This window comes from Giraffa tippelskirchi, chromosome 3 (genome assembly GCF_054371585.1).
Source record: "Giraffa tippelskirchi isolate mGirTip1 chromosome 3, T2T-mGirTip1v1.2.pri, whole genome shotgun sequence".
In the NCBI taxonomy this organism is placed as follows: domain Eukaryota; kingdom Metazoa; phylum Chordata; class Mammalia; order Artiodactyla; family Giraffidae; genus Giraffa; species Giraffa tippelskirchi.
Genome location: NC_137277.1, coordinates 65,200,594 through 65,217,359, shown reverse-complemented (window position 1 = coordinate 65,217,359; position 16,766 = coordinate 65,200,594). Strand labels below are relative to the sequence as shown.

The 16,766-nt window shown below is 40.6% G+C and overlaps 1 protein-coding gene across 8 annotated transcripts in view; it reads right to left on the bottom strand.

The window, feature by feature from the left end:
- PLEKHB2 (pleckstrin homology domain containing B2) overlaps positions 1-16,766 on the bottom strand; it is a 294,333-nt gene that overhangs the window by 118,781 nt on the left and 158,786 nt on the right. For 3 of the 8 annotated variants that reach the window (XR_014080353.1, XM_081583150.1, XM_081583161.1), the window contains one exon: positions 10,284-11,089. The exons of the other annotated variants lie outside the window; for them this stretch is intronic. Coding sequence is in view for 1 of the 3 variants with exons in the window: in XM_081583150.1 (XP_081439276.1) it covers positions 11,053-11,089 (37 nt within the window). In the remaining 2 variants the exon portion in view is untranslated. Of the gene's footprint in view, positions 1-10,283; positions 11,090-16,766 lie in introns of those variants that run through there. 8 annotated transcript variants of the gene reach the window in all.

Genomic DNA, 16,766 nt, shown 5'->3' with positions numbered 1-16,766 from the left:
AACCAGGATTGATCTCTTCCAGGATGGACTGATTGGATCTCCTTGCAGTCCAAGCGACTCTCAAGAGTCTTCTCCAACACCACAGTTCAAAAGCATCAATTCTTCGGCGCTTTTTCTTTCTTTCGGTCTTTCTTTCACTAAACCTCAAATCTCGCTGTGGCTGGAGAGACCTTCCACACAGGTGGCATGATTCATACATACCCAGTGTGTTTTCTCTTGGACTGGAAATGATGGGGCTGATTTCTTGAGAGAGAACATGTGGATTTTGAATGCTGGTGAGTATGTGAGTGTGTGTACATGTGCATGAGCAGGTGTGAATGCCTAAGAGTGTGTGTGAGTGTGTTTTTGTAAGCAGCGTTTGGCAGGAAATGAGATAGGAGGTAGATGGGCCCCTGGGCAGAGCAGTTGGAGTTTGTCAAACAGAATAAATTGGAGTTCTGTTCTCCCTGATACTCTAAGGACAGATTAAATGGCAGGAATTGAGAAATAGGAGGACCACATCTATCAATCCTGAGGTCAAGGAAGCCTCCCTATCTGCACATGCGCAGTAAAGTTCCTTGAGGCTCAAAAAGGGAGGGGTGCTACCCCATAAGTGTAGACATATTCCCACAGGCCTCGGCACTGGAATCCATTTGGCATAAAGTTGCACACGCAAGTTGGGGAGGGTTCTAGGGCAGGTCAGGTGTGAAAAAAGAAACCAGATAATTGTCCAAAGATAAACAAAGGCAATGTCAAAGAATGTTCAAACTACTGCACAATTGCACTCATCTCACACGCTAGCAAAGTAATGCTCAAAATTCTCCAAGCCAGGCTTCAGCAATACGTGAACCATGAACTTCCAGATGTTCAAGCTGGTTTTAGAAAAGGCAGAGGAACCAGAGATCAAATTGCCAACATCTGTTGGATCATCGAAAAAGCAAGAGAGTTCCAGTAAAACATCTATTTCTGCTTTATTGGCTATGCCAAAGCCTTTGACTGTGTGGATCACAATAAACTGTGGAAAATTCTTCAAGAGATGGAAATACCAAACCACCTGACCTGTCTCTTGAGAAACCTGTATGCAGGTCAGGAAGCAACAGTTAGCACTGGACATGGAACAACAGACTGGTTCCAAATAGGAAAAGGAGCACGTCAAGGTTGTATATTGTCACCCTGCTTATTTAACTTATGTGCAGAGTACATCATGAGAAATGCTGGGCTGGATGAAGCACAAGCTGGAGTCAAGATAGCTGGGAGAAATATCAAAAACCTCAGATATGCAGATGACACCACCCTTATGGCAGAAAGTGAAGAAGAACTAAAGAGCCTCTTGATGGAAGTGAAAAAGGAGATTGAAAAAGTTGGTTTAAGGCTCACATTCAGAAAACTAAGATCATGGCATCTGGTCCCATCACTTCATGGGAAATAGATGGGAAAACAGTGGAAACAGTGGCTGACTTTATTTTGGGGGCCTCCAAAATCACTGCAGATGGTGACTGCAGCCATGAAATTAAAAGATGCTTACTCCTTGGAAGGAAAATTATGACCAACCTAGATAGCATATTAAAAAGCAGAGACATTACTTTGCCAACAAAGCTCCGTCTAGTCAAGGCCGAGGTTTTTCCAGTGGTCATGTATGGATGTGAGAGTTGGACTGTGAAGAAAGCTGAGCACCAAAGAATTGATGCTTTTGGACTGTGGTGTTGGAGAAGACTCTTGAGAGTCCCTTGGACTGCAAGGAGATCCAACCAGTCCATCCTAAAGGAGATCAGCCCTTGGTGTTCATTGGAAGGACTGATGTTGAAGCCGAAACTCCAATATTTTGGCCACCTCATGCGAAGAGTTGACTCATTGGAAAAGACCCTGATGCTAGGAAGGATTGAGGGTGGGAGGAGAAGGGGACGACAGGGGATGAGATGGCTGGATAGCATCACCGACTCAGTGGACATAAGTTTGAGTAAACTCCAGGAGTTGATGATGGATAAGGAGGCCTGGCGTGCTGCGGTTGATGAGGTTGCAAAGAGTCTGACACGACTGAGCAACTGAATTGAACTGAACTGAAACAAAGACCCAGAAGGACTGCCCTATATAAATTATTTAACCACCTCTCTATTGCACTCTTCCTCTTCAGGGAAGACGCCCAAACCCTTTCTCTCCTGGTCTGTATCTCTGCCTTGCTTCTGTCTTAAACAAACTGTCTCTGTGTTCCCTCAGGTTGTGCTGTGTCTCTGATAATAAATTTTGTACCTGTTTTTGCAGGTTTTCCCTCTTAGAGAAATTAAATTTCCAAGCAAAGCAAGAGTCAGGGCTACTTTGCTTCCAGACTCTAAACCCCAGTACTCCTGACTTTCCTCCAGGCCTTTCACATGCGTGTGTGTGTGCGTGCTAAATTGCTTCAGTTGTGTCCAACTCTTTGTTACACTATGGACTATAGCCCACCAGGCTGTTTTGTCCATGGGATTCTCCAGGCTAGAATACTGGAGTGGGTTTTTGTGCCCTCCTCCAGGGGACCTTCCCAACCCAGTGTTTGAACCTGAGTCAAGACTACCCTCTGCCATCTCTCTAAGATCAGGAGGTGATCTTTGCAGGAAAGAGCTATCTGCAGGAGGTTCCTTTGGTCTGGTCACTAACCTTTAACCAGGTGCCCTCTCTCCATGCTCTACTCATATTCTGCCCTACTACACTTTTCAAATCTTTTGATCAGACAATATCTTGCCTATATTCTTGGTTCTTTTCCTAGATCGAAGAAGTAGAAGTGAAGATAAGTAACTAACAGATGACCAGATCTGTTCCCTTGCTTCCCCTTCAGTAATATCTAGAACAATCTCTGTGAACAAAATAACTGAAAGAAAGATCACAGGAAGTCCACATGCCTGAACACAATGGGGAATGGTGACCACTCTGACCCCCATCTCAATGATTAACTTACTTCCTTTTTTCCCTTTAAAAACTGGCATGGACTAAGAGAATCTTCATTTGCGGGGGGGTGGAGAGGGTGGATACTGAGTCCATCATCTCCCCAGATAGCTGGCATCCTGATTAAAAGAATTCTTCCTTTCTACCAACATTTGCCTCTCTTGGGTATTGATTTTCCAGCAGTAAGCAGTCAGATCTGAGTTGAGTAACATTTTCTCTTCCATGCTTAGGAATTCAGGCAGGCCTTCCATCTCCCCTTCTACCCACAGACACTAATAACTCCACAACTGGAGAAGTCATTCCTCAGCTGAGAACTGTGAATAACTCACTGATGGAAAGAAGAACAAATGGGCAGTGGAGTTCCTTCCTTGGGTGCTGGGGCAGAGCCAGATGGTCAGGCCCTGCAGGGGCTGGGGCAGGACCATCAGGGGCTCAAAACCAAAGACCTGCACCCAGATGTTCCCTCACAGGCCTGTGCAATCCTTACAATTCCTCTCAAAGTGAGAGCCACCACTTTCTGAAAAACAGAAAACGTGCCAGTGCTCCATCTCCCAAACTTCACAATAACCCAGGTAGCAGGAAGGGGAACCTCAGGGAAGTCACTGATGTAATTATTGTTTTGTTTGTTCTGGGAAGGCTTTCTGCATTCACTGCAAAGAAAGAAACTAGATGTGGGTGGGGGAAGAGGCAATAGGAAAATGACTGACAGTAAAAAAGTGAAATGGAGATAAGAGCATATGAAGGAACATTACTGTCTTGTTGAAAGAGAACCGTGGCCAGCAGGCTCAACAGAGAGATGACACATCAGTGCTGACTGAAGTGAAGGTAAAGCTTATGGCCCATGCTGACAGAGGCTCTTGGTGGCAGTCGAGAGGCAAGATGATGGATATTCTCTACCTGAGATTCAGGAAACACCTTCCCCCTATGACTCCTCTCTGCACACAGACCCTGCAAGATGAGCCTACACCTCAGAAGACATGGAATGGGTCAGTAGACTTTTGGGTGGGACAGCAGTTTGAGCACCACCTTGGTCCAGGCTTGATCTGGCCGGTGGCCTCACAGTGTGCAAGGACTGGGGAACATCACATGAACTTCAAGATGAAGCACAAGCTAAATTGCTTCAGTCATGTCTGACTTGTTGCAACCCCGTGGACAGTAGCCTGCCTGGCTACTCTGTCCATAGGATTTTCCAGGCAAGAATACTGGCATGGGTTGCCATTCCCTTCTCCAGGGGATCTTCTCAACCCAAGAATTGAACCCACAACTCCTGTGGGTCCTGCATTGCAGGCAGATTCTTTACCACTGAGCCACCACAGACCTGGGCTGAACCCCAGCTCCAGTGCTATTGATGGAAAAGGATTCAACCTGAAACCTCTGCTCCACATCTCTAGGACACAACAGTAGTTTTGCCTGTGATGTCTTCCAGTATCTCAAAAAACAGTCCTTTCCATCTGCATTTTCCATTATAAAGAGGCAAACTTCCATGAGGGGCTGGCATGTGGGGCTAAGGGAGCCCCATGCCTGTTAGGAAATCTGTCTGGCTGGTCAAAACAGTGAGAGAAAATGGAGCATGTTGTTGGGGCACCTTCAGGTCCCCTAGGCATATCTTGCTCATCTCTTCCACCTCCATGAAACCGATGATTCAGACGACTCACCCACTCCTTCATTTATTCAACAGGGATTTTTGAGCTTCTACCCCATGCCAGGTGCTAGGAACACGGCAGTGAAGAAGGCCTTGAAGTCCTGTCCTGTGTGCTCTACAGCCTGGTCTTATCTCCACTTCCCAGCCCACCTTCCCATTTGTGTTAGCTTGTGTCCTGAACTGGCTTCTCCCATCACTACAAATCAAAAACCCACCTTTCCCTCAAGACCAACTTCAAATGGGCCAGCTTCTGTGCAAAGTCCTCCCTGATTGTCCCATTGGAAGGGACCTCTCACCCTGCTATCTCAAAAAGACATTTTTTTTCTGCCCCCTTTTCATGGCTTTTTGCATTTGGGCATTTTCTTTTTTTAATTTAAAAAGAGTTTAAGATTCTCCCATGATAGCACCTTGTAAAATTATTTGTCCATTTCATCCCTTGCTCACATCTCAGTCTCTCTCTACCTAGTAAACTCCACTGCTTCCAAAGGATTCCAGAGATAGATCAACAAGTTTGCTGTGAAGACAAGATAAGTGGAAGTCCCTGTCCCAGCACACAGCACACAGTGGGCCACCTTGTCCTGGGGGCTGGAGAACAGATATATTAACATGGAAAGGAGATAGGGAGTCTACCTGAAAAAGAATTCAGAATAATCATAGTAAAGATGATCCAAAATCTTGAAAACAAAATGGAGTTACAGATAAATAGTCTGGAGACAAGGATTGAGAAGATTCAAGAAATGTTTAACAAAGACCTAGAGTCTATACAGTCAGCAAAAAAAAGACCGGGAGCAGACTGTGGCTCAGATCATGAATTCCCTATTGCCAAATTCGGACTTAAATTGAAGAAAGTAGGGAAAACCACTAGACCATTCAGGTATAAGTCTAAGTTGCTTCAGTCATGTCTGACTCTGTGCGACCCCATAGACGGCAGCCCACCAGGCTCTCCCATCCCTGGGATTCTCCAGGCAAGAACACTGGAGTGGGTTGCCAATTCCTTCTCCAGTGCATGAAAGGGAAAACTGAAAGTGAAGTTGCTCAGTCATATCCGACTCTTAACGACCCCATGGACCATAGCCTACCAGGCATTCAGGTATGACCTAAATCAAATCCCTTATTATTATACAGTGGAAGTGACAAATATTTAAGAAACTAGATATGATAGACAGAGTGCCTGATGAACTATGGACAGAGGTTTGTGACATTGTACAGGAGAGAGGGATCAAGACCATCTCCATGGAAAAGAAATGCAAAAAAGCAAAATGGCTGTCTGAGGAGGCCTTACAAATAGCTGGGAAAAGAAGAGAAGCAAAAAGCAAAGGAGAAAAGGAAAGATATTCCCATCTGAATGCAGAGTTCCAAAGAATAGCAAGGAGAGATAAGAAAACCTTCCTCAGTGATCAATGCAAAGAAATAGAGGGAAACAACAGATTGGGAAAGACTAGAGATTTCTTCAAGAAAATTACAGATACCAAGGGAATATTTCATGCAAAGATGGGCTCGATAAAGGACAGAAATGGTATGGACCTAACAGAAGCAGAAGACATTAAGAAGAGGTGGCAAAAATACACAGAAGAACTGGACAAAAAAGATTTTTACGACCCAGATAATCACGATGGTGTGATCACTCACCTAGAGCCAGACATCCTGGAATGTGAAGTCAAGCAGGCCTTAGGAAGCATCACTATGAACAAAGCTAGTGGAGGTGACGGAATTCCAGTTGAGCTATTTCAAATCCTGAAAGATGATGCTGTGAAAGTGCTGCACTCGATATGCCAGCAAATCTGGAAAACTCAACAGTGGCCACAGGACTGGAAAAGGTCAGTTTTCATTCCAATCCCAAAGAAAGGCAATGCCAAAGAATGCTCAAACTACCTCACAATTGCACTCATCTCACACGCTAGTAAAGTAATGCTCAAAATTCTCCAAGCCAGGCTTCAGCAATACGTGAACCATGAACTTCCAGATGTTCAAGCTGGTTTTAGAAAAGGCAGAGGAACCAGAGATCAAATTGCCAACATCTGCTGGATCATCAAAAAAGGTAGCAGTTCCAGAAAAACATCTATTTCTGCTTTATTGGCTATGCCAAAGCCTTTGCCTGTGTGGATCACAATAAACTGTGGAAAATTCTGAAAGGGATGGGAATACCAGACCATCTGACCTGTCTCTTGAGAAACCTGTATGCAGGTCAGGAAGCAACAGTTAGCACTGGACATGGAACAATAGATTGGTTTCAAATAGGAAAAGGAGTACATCCAGGCTGTATATTGTCACTCTGCTTATTTAACTTATATGCAGAGTGCATCATGAGAAACGCTGGGCTGGAAGAAGCACAAGCTGGAATCAAGATTGCAGGGAGAAATATCAATAACCTCAGATATGCAGATGACACCACCCTTATGGCAGAAAGTGAAGAAGAACTAAAGAGCCTCTTGATAAAAGTGAAAGAGGAGAGTGAAAAAGTTGGCTTAAAGCTCAACATTCAGAAAACTAAGATCATGGCATCTGGTCCCATCACTTCATGGGAAATAGATGGGGAAACAGCGGAAACAGTGTCAGACTTTATTTTGGGGGGCTCCAAAATCATTGCAAATGGTGATTGCAGCCATGAAATTAAAAGATGCTTACTCCTTGGAAGGAATGTTATGACCAACCTAGATAGCATATTTAAAAGCAGAGACATTACTTTGCCAACAAAGGTCTATCTAGTCAAGGCTATGGTTTTTCCAGTGGTCATGTATGGATGTGAGAGTTGGACAGTGAAGAAAGCTGAGCGCCGCAGAATTGAGGCTTTTGGACTGTGGTGTTGAAGAAGACTCTTGAGAGTTCCTCGGACTGCAAGGAGATCCAACCAGTCCATCCCAAAGGAGATCAGTCCTGGATGTTCACTGGAAGGACTGATGTTGAAGCTGAATCTCCAATACTTTGGCAACCACATGCGAAGAGTTGACTCATTGGAAAAGACCCTTATGCTAGGGAGGATTGGGGGCAGGAGGAGAAGGGGACCACACAGATGAGATGGTTGGATGGAATCACTAACTCGATGGACATGGGTTTGGGTAAACTCCGAGAGTTGGTGATGGACAGGGAGGCCTGGGGTGCTGGGAATCATGGGGTCACAAAGATTCGGACATGACTGAGGGACTGAACTCAACTAAAGAGAAACAAAAAAAGAGTCAATCAATCTCATTATTCAGATGCAATAACTAAGATATGTAATAACTCAGATCAAAAACACTCTGGAGGGAACCAACAGTAGAAAAACTGAGGCAGAAGACAGAATAAGTGAGTGGAAGATAGAATATTGGAAATAAATGAATCGGAGAGGAAAAAATAAAACAGAATTAAAAGAAATGAGGACAACCTCAGAGACCTATGGGACAATGTTAAACACCCTGACATTCAAATCATAGGTGTCCCAGGAGAAGAAGAAAAAAGGAAAAGCCATGAGAAAATACTTGCGGAGATAATAGTTTAAAACTTCCCGAAAATGGGGAAGGAAATAGCCACCCAAGTTCAAGAAACCCAGAGTCTCAACAGGATAAACCCAAGGTGAAACACCCCAAGACACATAGTAATCAAATTAATGAAGATCAAACACAAAGAGCAAATATTAAAAGCAGCAAGGGAAAAGCAACAAACACACAAGGGGATCCACATAAGGATAAAACTTGATCTTTCAATAGAAAGTCTTCAGCCCAGAAGGGAATGGCAGGACTTACTTAAAGTGATGAAAGTGAAAAAACCTACAACCCAGATTACTGTACCCAGCAAGGATATCATTCAAATATGAAGGAGAAATCAAAAGCTTTACAGACAAGCAAAAGTTGAGAGAATTCAGCACTACCAAACCAGCCCTTCAACAAATGTTAGAGGATCTTCTCTAGACAGAAAACACAGAAAAGGTGTATAAACTCGAACCAAAAACAAAAAAGTAAATGCCAACAGATCATACATATCAGTAATTACCTTAAAGGTAAATGGGTTGAATGACCCAACCAAAAGACAAAGACTGGGTGAATGGATACAAAAACAAGACCCCTATATATATATGCTTTCTACAAGAGACCCACCTCAAAACAAGGGACACATATAGACTGAAAGTGAAGGGCTGGAAAAAGATATTTCACACAAATGGAGACCAAAATAAAGCAGGAGTAGTAATACTCATATCAGATAAAATATACTTTAAAATAAAGGCCGTGAAAAGAGACAAACAAGGACACTACATAATGATCAAAGGATCAATCCAAGAAGAAGATATAAGAATCATAAATATATATGCACCCAACATAGGAGCACCGCAATATGTAAGGCAATTGCAAACAAGTATGAAAGGGGAAATTAACAGTAACACAAAAATAGTGGGAGACTTTAACACCCCACTCACACCTATGGATAGGTCAACTAAACAGAGAATTAGCAAGGAAACACAAACTTTAAATGATACAAAGGACCAGTTAGACCTAACTGATATCTATAGCACATTTCACCCCAAAACAATGAATTTCACCTTTTACTTAAGTGCACACGGAACCTCCTCCTGGATAAATGACATCCTGGGCCATAAATCTAGCCTTGGTAAATTGAAAAAACCCGAAATCGTTCCAAGCATTTTTTCTGATCACAATGCAGTAAGATTAGATGTCAACTATAGGGAAAAAACTATTAAAAATACAAACATATGGAGGCTAAACAACACGCTTCTGAATAACCAACAAATCACCGAAGAAATCAAAAATGAAATCAAAATATGCATAGAAACGAACAATAATGGAAACACAACAAACCAAAGCCTATGGGATTCGGTAAAAGCAATGCTAAGAGGAAGGTTCATAGCAGTACAAGCTTACCTCAAGCAACAAGAGAAAAATCAAATAAATAACCTAACTCTACACCTAAAGCAACCAGAAAAAGAACAAATGAAGAACCCCAGGGTTAGTAGAAGGAAAGAAATCATAAAAATCAGGGCAGAAATGAGTGAAAAAGAAACAAAAGTGACCATAGCAAAAATCAACCAAGCTAAAAGTTGGTTCTTTGAGAAGATAAATAAAATAGACAAACCATTAGCCAGACTCATCATGGAAAAAAGGGAGAAGAATCAAATCAACAAAATTAGAAATGAAAATGGAGAAATCACAACAGACACTACAGAAATACAAAGGATCATAAGAGACTAATATCAGCAACTATATGCCAATAAATTGGACAACTTGGAAGAAATGGACGAATTCTTAGAAAAGTATAATTTCCAGCCATTAAAAAAAATACATTTGGATCGGTTCTACTGAGATGGATGAAACTGGAGCCCATTATACAGAGTGAAGTAAGCCAGAAAGAAAAACAACAATACAGTATACTAATGCATATATATGGAATTTGAAAGATGGTAACGATAACCCTATATGCAAGACAGAATAAGAGACACAGATGCATAGAACAATTTTATGGACTCTGAGGGAGAAGGTGAGGGTGGGACGTTCTGGGAGAATAGCATTGAAACATGTATATTATCATATGTGAAACAGTACACCATTCCATGTTCGATGCATGAGACAAGGGCTCAGGGCCGGGGCAATGGGATGACCCAGAGGGATGGGATGGGGAGGGAGGTGGGTGGGGTGTCCAGGAAGGGGAACACATGTAAACCCATGGCTGATTCATGTCAATGTATGGCAAAAACTATTACAATATTGTAAAGTAATTAGCCCCCAACTAAAATAAATAAATTTATAAAAAAAAAAAATTCTGGAGCTTAATCAGATAAGGTTTATTTTTTACAAAACGCTGCTTTTTCAAAATGTAGGCTGTGCTATATTTCATATTATTAAATGCACAATTTAAAAATTCAAAGATGAAGGAAGAGCAGTTGATACAATCTATCACCTTGTCCAAGCATAAAATTTGGTTTTAATTACACTAATTAGAAAATAGACTAAAACCTGTACACAATTTTCCACAAGATAGTAACATAACTTTTTATGTTTCATAATCAGTTACAGAACTGTGAAATTCCCCACTGGTATCATTGCTAATTTATATGTCTCATACTTAAATAAACTTACTTTTGCTCTGAAAAAAAAAAAAAAAGAAAAGTATAATTTCCAAAACTGAGCTAGGAAGAAATAGAAAATCTTAACAGACCCATCTAAAGTATGAAAATTGAAACTGTAATCAAAAATCTTCCAACAAACAAAAGCCCAGGACCAAATGGCTTCACAGGTGAATTCTACCAAAAAATTTAGAGAAGAGCTAACACCTATCCTACTCAAACTCTTCCAGAAATTTGCAGAGGAAGGTAAACTTCCAAACTCATTCTATGAAGCCACCAACATCTTAATACCAAAACCAGACAAAGATACCATATTAAAAGAAAACTACAGGCCAATATCACTGATGAACATAGATGCAAAAATCCTTAACAAAATGCTAGCAAACAGAATCCAACAACATATTAAAAAGATCATACATCATGACCAAGTGGGCTTTATCCCAGGGATGCAAGGATTCTTCAATATTCACAAATCAGTCAGTGTGATACACCACATTAACAAACTGAAAGATAAAAAACATGTGATTATTTCAATAGATGCACAAAATGACTTTGACAAAATTCAACATCCATTTGTGTTTAAAAACCTTCCAGAAAGCAGGCATAGAAGGAACATATCTCAACATAATAAAAGCTGTATATGATAAACCCACAGCAAACATTATCCTCAATGGTGAAAAATTGAAAGCATTTCCTGTAAAGTCAGAAACAAGACAAGGGTGCCCACTGTCACCACCACTATTCAACATAGTTTTGGAAGTTTTGGCCACAGCAATCAGAGAAGAAAAAGAAATAAAAGGCATCCAGACGGGAAAACAAGAAGCAAAACTCTCACTGTTTGCAGATGACATGATCCTCTACATAGAAAACCCTAAAGACACCACCAGAAAATTACTAGAGCTAATCAATGAAGAGAGTAAAGCTGCAGGATACAGAATTAATACACAGAAATCCCTTGCATTCCTACACACTAACAATGAGAAAACAGAAAGAGAAATTAAGGAAACAATTCCATTGCAAAGAAAAGAATAAAATACTTAGGAACAAATCTACCTAAAGAAACAAAAAGCCTATATGCAGAAAACTATAAAACACTGATGAAAGAAATCAAAGATGACACAAATAGATCGAGAAATATACTGTGTTCATGGATCGGAAGAATCAATATAGTGAGAGTATACTACCCAAAGCAATCTATAGATTCAATGCAATCCCTATCAAGCTACCACCAGTATTTTTCACAGAACTAGAACAAATCATTTCACAATTTTTATGGAAATATAAGAAACCTCGAATAGCCAAAACAATCTTGAGAAAGAAGGGAACTGGAGGAATCAACCTGCCTGACTTCAGGCTCTACTACAAGGCCACAGTCATCAAGACAGTATGGTACTGGCACAAAGATAGAAATATAGATCAATGGAACAAAATAGAAAGCCCAGAGATAAACCCACGCACCTATGGACACCTTATATTTGACAAAGGAGGCAAGAATATACAATGGAGAAAAGACAATCTCTTTAACAAGTGGTGCTGGGAAAACTGGTTAACCACTTGCAAAAGAATGAAACTAGAACACTTTCTAACACCATACACAAAAATAAACTCAAAATGGATTAAAGATCTAAACATAAGACCAGAAACTATAAAACTCCTACAGGAAAACATAGGCAAAACACTCTCCGATATAAATCACAGCAGGATCCTCTATGACCCACCTCCCAGAATATTAGAAATAAAAGCAAAAATAAAGAAATGGGACCTAATTAAAATTAAAAGCTTTTGCACAACAAAGGAAACTACAAGCAAGGTGAAAAGACAGCCTTCAGAATGGGAGAAAATAATAGCAAACGAAGCAACAAACAATTAATCTCAAAAATATACAAGCAACTACTGCAGCTGAATTCCAGAAAAATAAACGACCCAATTAAAAAATGGGCCAAGGAACTAAACAGACATTTCTCCAAAGAAGACATACAGATTGCTAACAAACACATGAAAAGATGCATCACTCATTATTAGAGAAATGCAAATACAGCCACTATGGAGAACAGTGTGGAGATTCCTTAAAAAACTGGGAATAGAACTGCCATTTGACCCAGCAATCCCACTGCTGGCCATACACACCGAGGAAACCAGAATTGAAAGAGACGCATGTACCCCAATGTTCATCGCAACACTGTTTACAATAGCCAGGACATGGAAGCAACCTAGATGTCCATCAGCAGACGAATGGATAAGGAAGCTCTGGTACATATACACAATGGAATATTACTCAGCCATTAAAAAGAATACATTTGAATCGGTTCTATTGAGATGGATGAAACTGGAGCCCATTATACAGAGTGAAGTAAGCCAGAAAGAAAAACACCAATACAGTATACTAATGCATATATATGGAATTTGAAAGATGGTAATGATAACCCTATAAGCGAGACAGAATAAGAGACACAGATGCACAGAACAGTCTTAAGAACTCTGAGGGAGAAGGTGAGGGTGGGACGTTCTGGGACAATAGCATTGAAACATGTATATTATCATATGTGAAACATAACACCATTCCAGGTTCAATGCATGAGACAAAATGCTCATGGCTGGGGCAATGGGATGACCCAGAGGGATGGGATGGGGAGGGAGGTGGGAGGGGGGTTCAGAATGGGGAACACATGTAAACCCATGGCTGATTCATGTCAATGTATGGCGAAAACCACTACTACAATATTGTAAAGTAATTAGCCCCCAACTAAAATAAATAAATTTATTAAAAAATAAATAAATAAATAAATGTAAAAAAAAAAAAGAAAGGAAAAAGGAGAGGTTACAACAGACAATGCAGAAATACAAAGGATTATAAGAGATATTATGAACAATAAATATGGCAATAAAATGAAGTGGACAGATTGTTAGAAAAGTTCAATTTTCCAGAACTGAACCAGGAAGAAATAGAAACTATGAACAACCCGATTACAAGCACTGAGATTGAAGCTATGATCAAAAATCTTCCAAAAAAACCCAAAAACCCAGGAACAGATGGCTTCACAGGAGAATTCTATCAAATATTTAGAGAAGAGCTAAGGCCTATCCTTCTAAAACTCTTTCAAAAAATTGCAGAGGAAGGAACACTTCCGAACTCATTCTATGAGACCACCATCACCCTGATACCAAACCAGACAAAGACAGCACAATAAAAAGAAAACTGCAAGCCAATATCACTGATGAACATAGATGCAAAAATCCTCATCAGAATTTTAGCAAACAGAATTCAGCAACACATCAAAAACCTCATACACCATGATCAAGTTGGGTGTAGTCCAGGTATGCAAGGATTCATCAAGATACAGAAATCAATCAATGTGATACAACATATTAACAAATTGAAAGATAAAAATCATATGATCATCTCAATAACGCAGAAAACGCCTTTGACAAAATTCATCACCCATATATGATTTAAAAACTCTTCAAAAAATGAGAATAGAAGGAACCCACCTCAACATAGTAAAAGCCGTATATGATAAACTTACAGCAAACATTATCCTCATCAGTGGAAAACTGAAAACATTCCTCCTAAGATCAGGAACAAGACAACGGTGTCCACTTTCATCACTATTATTCAACATAGTTCTGGAAGTCCTAGCTACAGTGATCAGAGAAGAAAAAGAAATAAAAGGAATCAAGATCAGGAAAGAAGAAGTAAAGTTCTCACTGTTTGCAGATGACATGATACTGTACATGGAAAACCCTAAATGGAACAAAATAGAAAGCTCAGAGATAAACCCATGCACTTATGGGTACCTTAATTTTGACAAAGGAGGCAAGAAATACAATGGAGCAAAGACAGAATGGTGCTGGAAAAACAGGACAGCTACATGTAAAAGAATGAAATTATAACAATTCCTAACACCATACACAAAGATAAGCTCAAAATGGATTAAAGACCTTAATGTAAGACCAAAAACTATAAAACTCCTAGAGAAAAACATAGGCAGAACACTCAATGACATAAATCAAAGCAAGATCCTCTATGACCCACTTCCTAGAGTAATGGAAATAAAAACAAAAGTAAACAAGTGGGACCTGGTTAAACTTAAAAGCTTTTGCACAGCAAAGGAAACTAGAAGCACAATGAAAAGGCAACCCTTAGAATGGGAGAAAATAATAGCAAAGGGAACAACTGACAAAGGATTAATTTCCAAAATATGCAAGCAGCTCATACAACTCAATACCAGAAAAGCAAACAACCCAATCAAAAGGTGGGAAAAAGACCTAAACAGACATTTCTCCAAAGAAGACATAGAGATAGCTAACAAACACATGAAAAGATGCATCACTCATTAGAGAACTGAAAATCAAAACTACAATGAGGTACCATTTCACACCAGTCAGAATGGCTGTTATCCAAAAGTCTACAAGCAATAAATGCTGGAGAGGGTGTGGAAAAAAGGGAACGCTTTTGCACTGTTGGTGAGAATGTAAGTTGATACAGCCACTATGGAAGACAGTATGGAGATTTCTTGAAAAAATAGGAATAAAATGACCATACGACCCAGCAGTCCCACTCCTAGGCATATACCCTGAGGAAACCAAAACTGAAAAGACACATGTATCCCACTGTTCATTGTAGCATTATTTACAATAGCTAGAACATGGAAGCAACCTAGATGCCCATCGACAGATGACTGGATAGTGTTGTAGTACATATACACAACAGAATATTACTCAGCCATAAAAAGGAATGAATTCGAGTCAGTTCTGATGAGGTGGATGAACCTAAAACCTATGTATAGAGTGAAGTAAATCAGAAAGAGAAAGATAAGTATCACATTCTAACATATATATATACGGAATCTAGAAAAATGGTACTGAAGAATTTATTTACAGGGAAGAAATGGAGAAACAGACATAGAGAAGAGACTTATGGACATAGGGAGAGGGGAGGAGAGGGTGAGATCTATGGAACGAGTAACATGGAAACTTATATTACCATATGTAAAATAGATAGCCAATGGGAATTTGTTGTACTGCTCAGGAAACTCAAACGGGGGCTCTGTATCAACCTAGAGGGCAGGATGGGGAGGGAGATGGGAGGCAGGTTCAAAAGGGAGGCGATATATGTATACCTATGGCTGATTCACGTTGAGATTTATTCAGTTCAGTTCAGTCGCTCAGTTGTGTCTGACTCTGTGACTCCATGAATTGCAGCACGCCAGGCCCCCCTGTCCATCACCAACTCCCAGAGTCTACACAAACCCATGTCCATCGAGTCGGTGATGCCATCCAGCCATCTCATCCTCTGTCGCCCTTCTCCTCCTGTCCCCAATCATTCCCAGCATTAGGGTCTTTTCCAATGAGTCAATTCTCCGCATGAAGTGGCCAAAGTATTGGAGTTTCAGCTTCAACATCAGTCCTTCCAATGAACACCCAGGACTGATCTCCTTTCGGATGGACTGGTTGAATCTCCTTGCAGTCCAAGGGACTCTCAAGAGTCTTCTCCAACACCACAGTTCAAAAGCATCAATTCTTCGGTGCTCAGCTTTCTTCACTGTCCAAATCTCACATCCATACATGACTACTGGAAAAACCATAGCCTTGACTAGACGGACCTTTGTTGGCAGAGTAACGTCTCTGCTTTTCAATGTGTTATCTAGGTTGGTCATAACCTTCCTTCCAAGGAGTAAGCGTCTTTTAATTTCATGGCTGCAATCACCATTTGCAGTGATTTTGGAGCCCCCAAAAATAAAGTCTGACACTGTTTCCACTGTTTCCCCATCTATTTCTCATGAAGTGATGGGACCAGATGCCATGATCTTAGTTTTCTGAATGTTGAGCTTTAAGCCAACTTTTCACTCTCCTCTTTCACTTTCATCAAGAGGCTCTTTAGTTCTTCTTCACTTTCTGCCATAAGGGTGGTGTCATCTGCATATCTGAGGTTATTGATATTTCTCCCTGCAATCTTGATTCCAGCTTGTGTTTCTTCCAGCCCAGCGTTTCTCATGATGTACTCTGCATATAAGTTAAATAAGCAGGGTGACAGTATACAGCCATGATGTACTCCTTTTCCTATTTGAAACCAATCTGTTGTTCCACATCCAGTTCTAACTGTTGCTTCCTGACCTGCATACAGGTTTCTCAAGAGACAGGTCAGATGGCCTGGTATTCCCATCTCTTTCAGAATTTTCC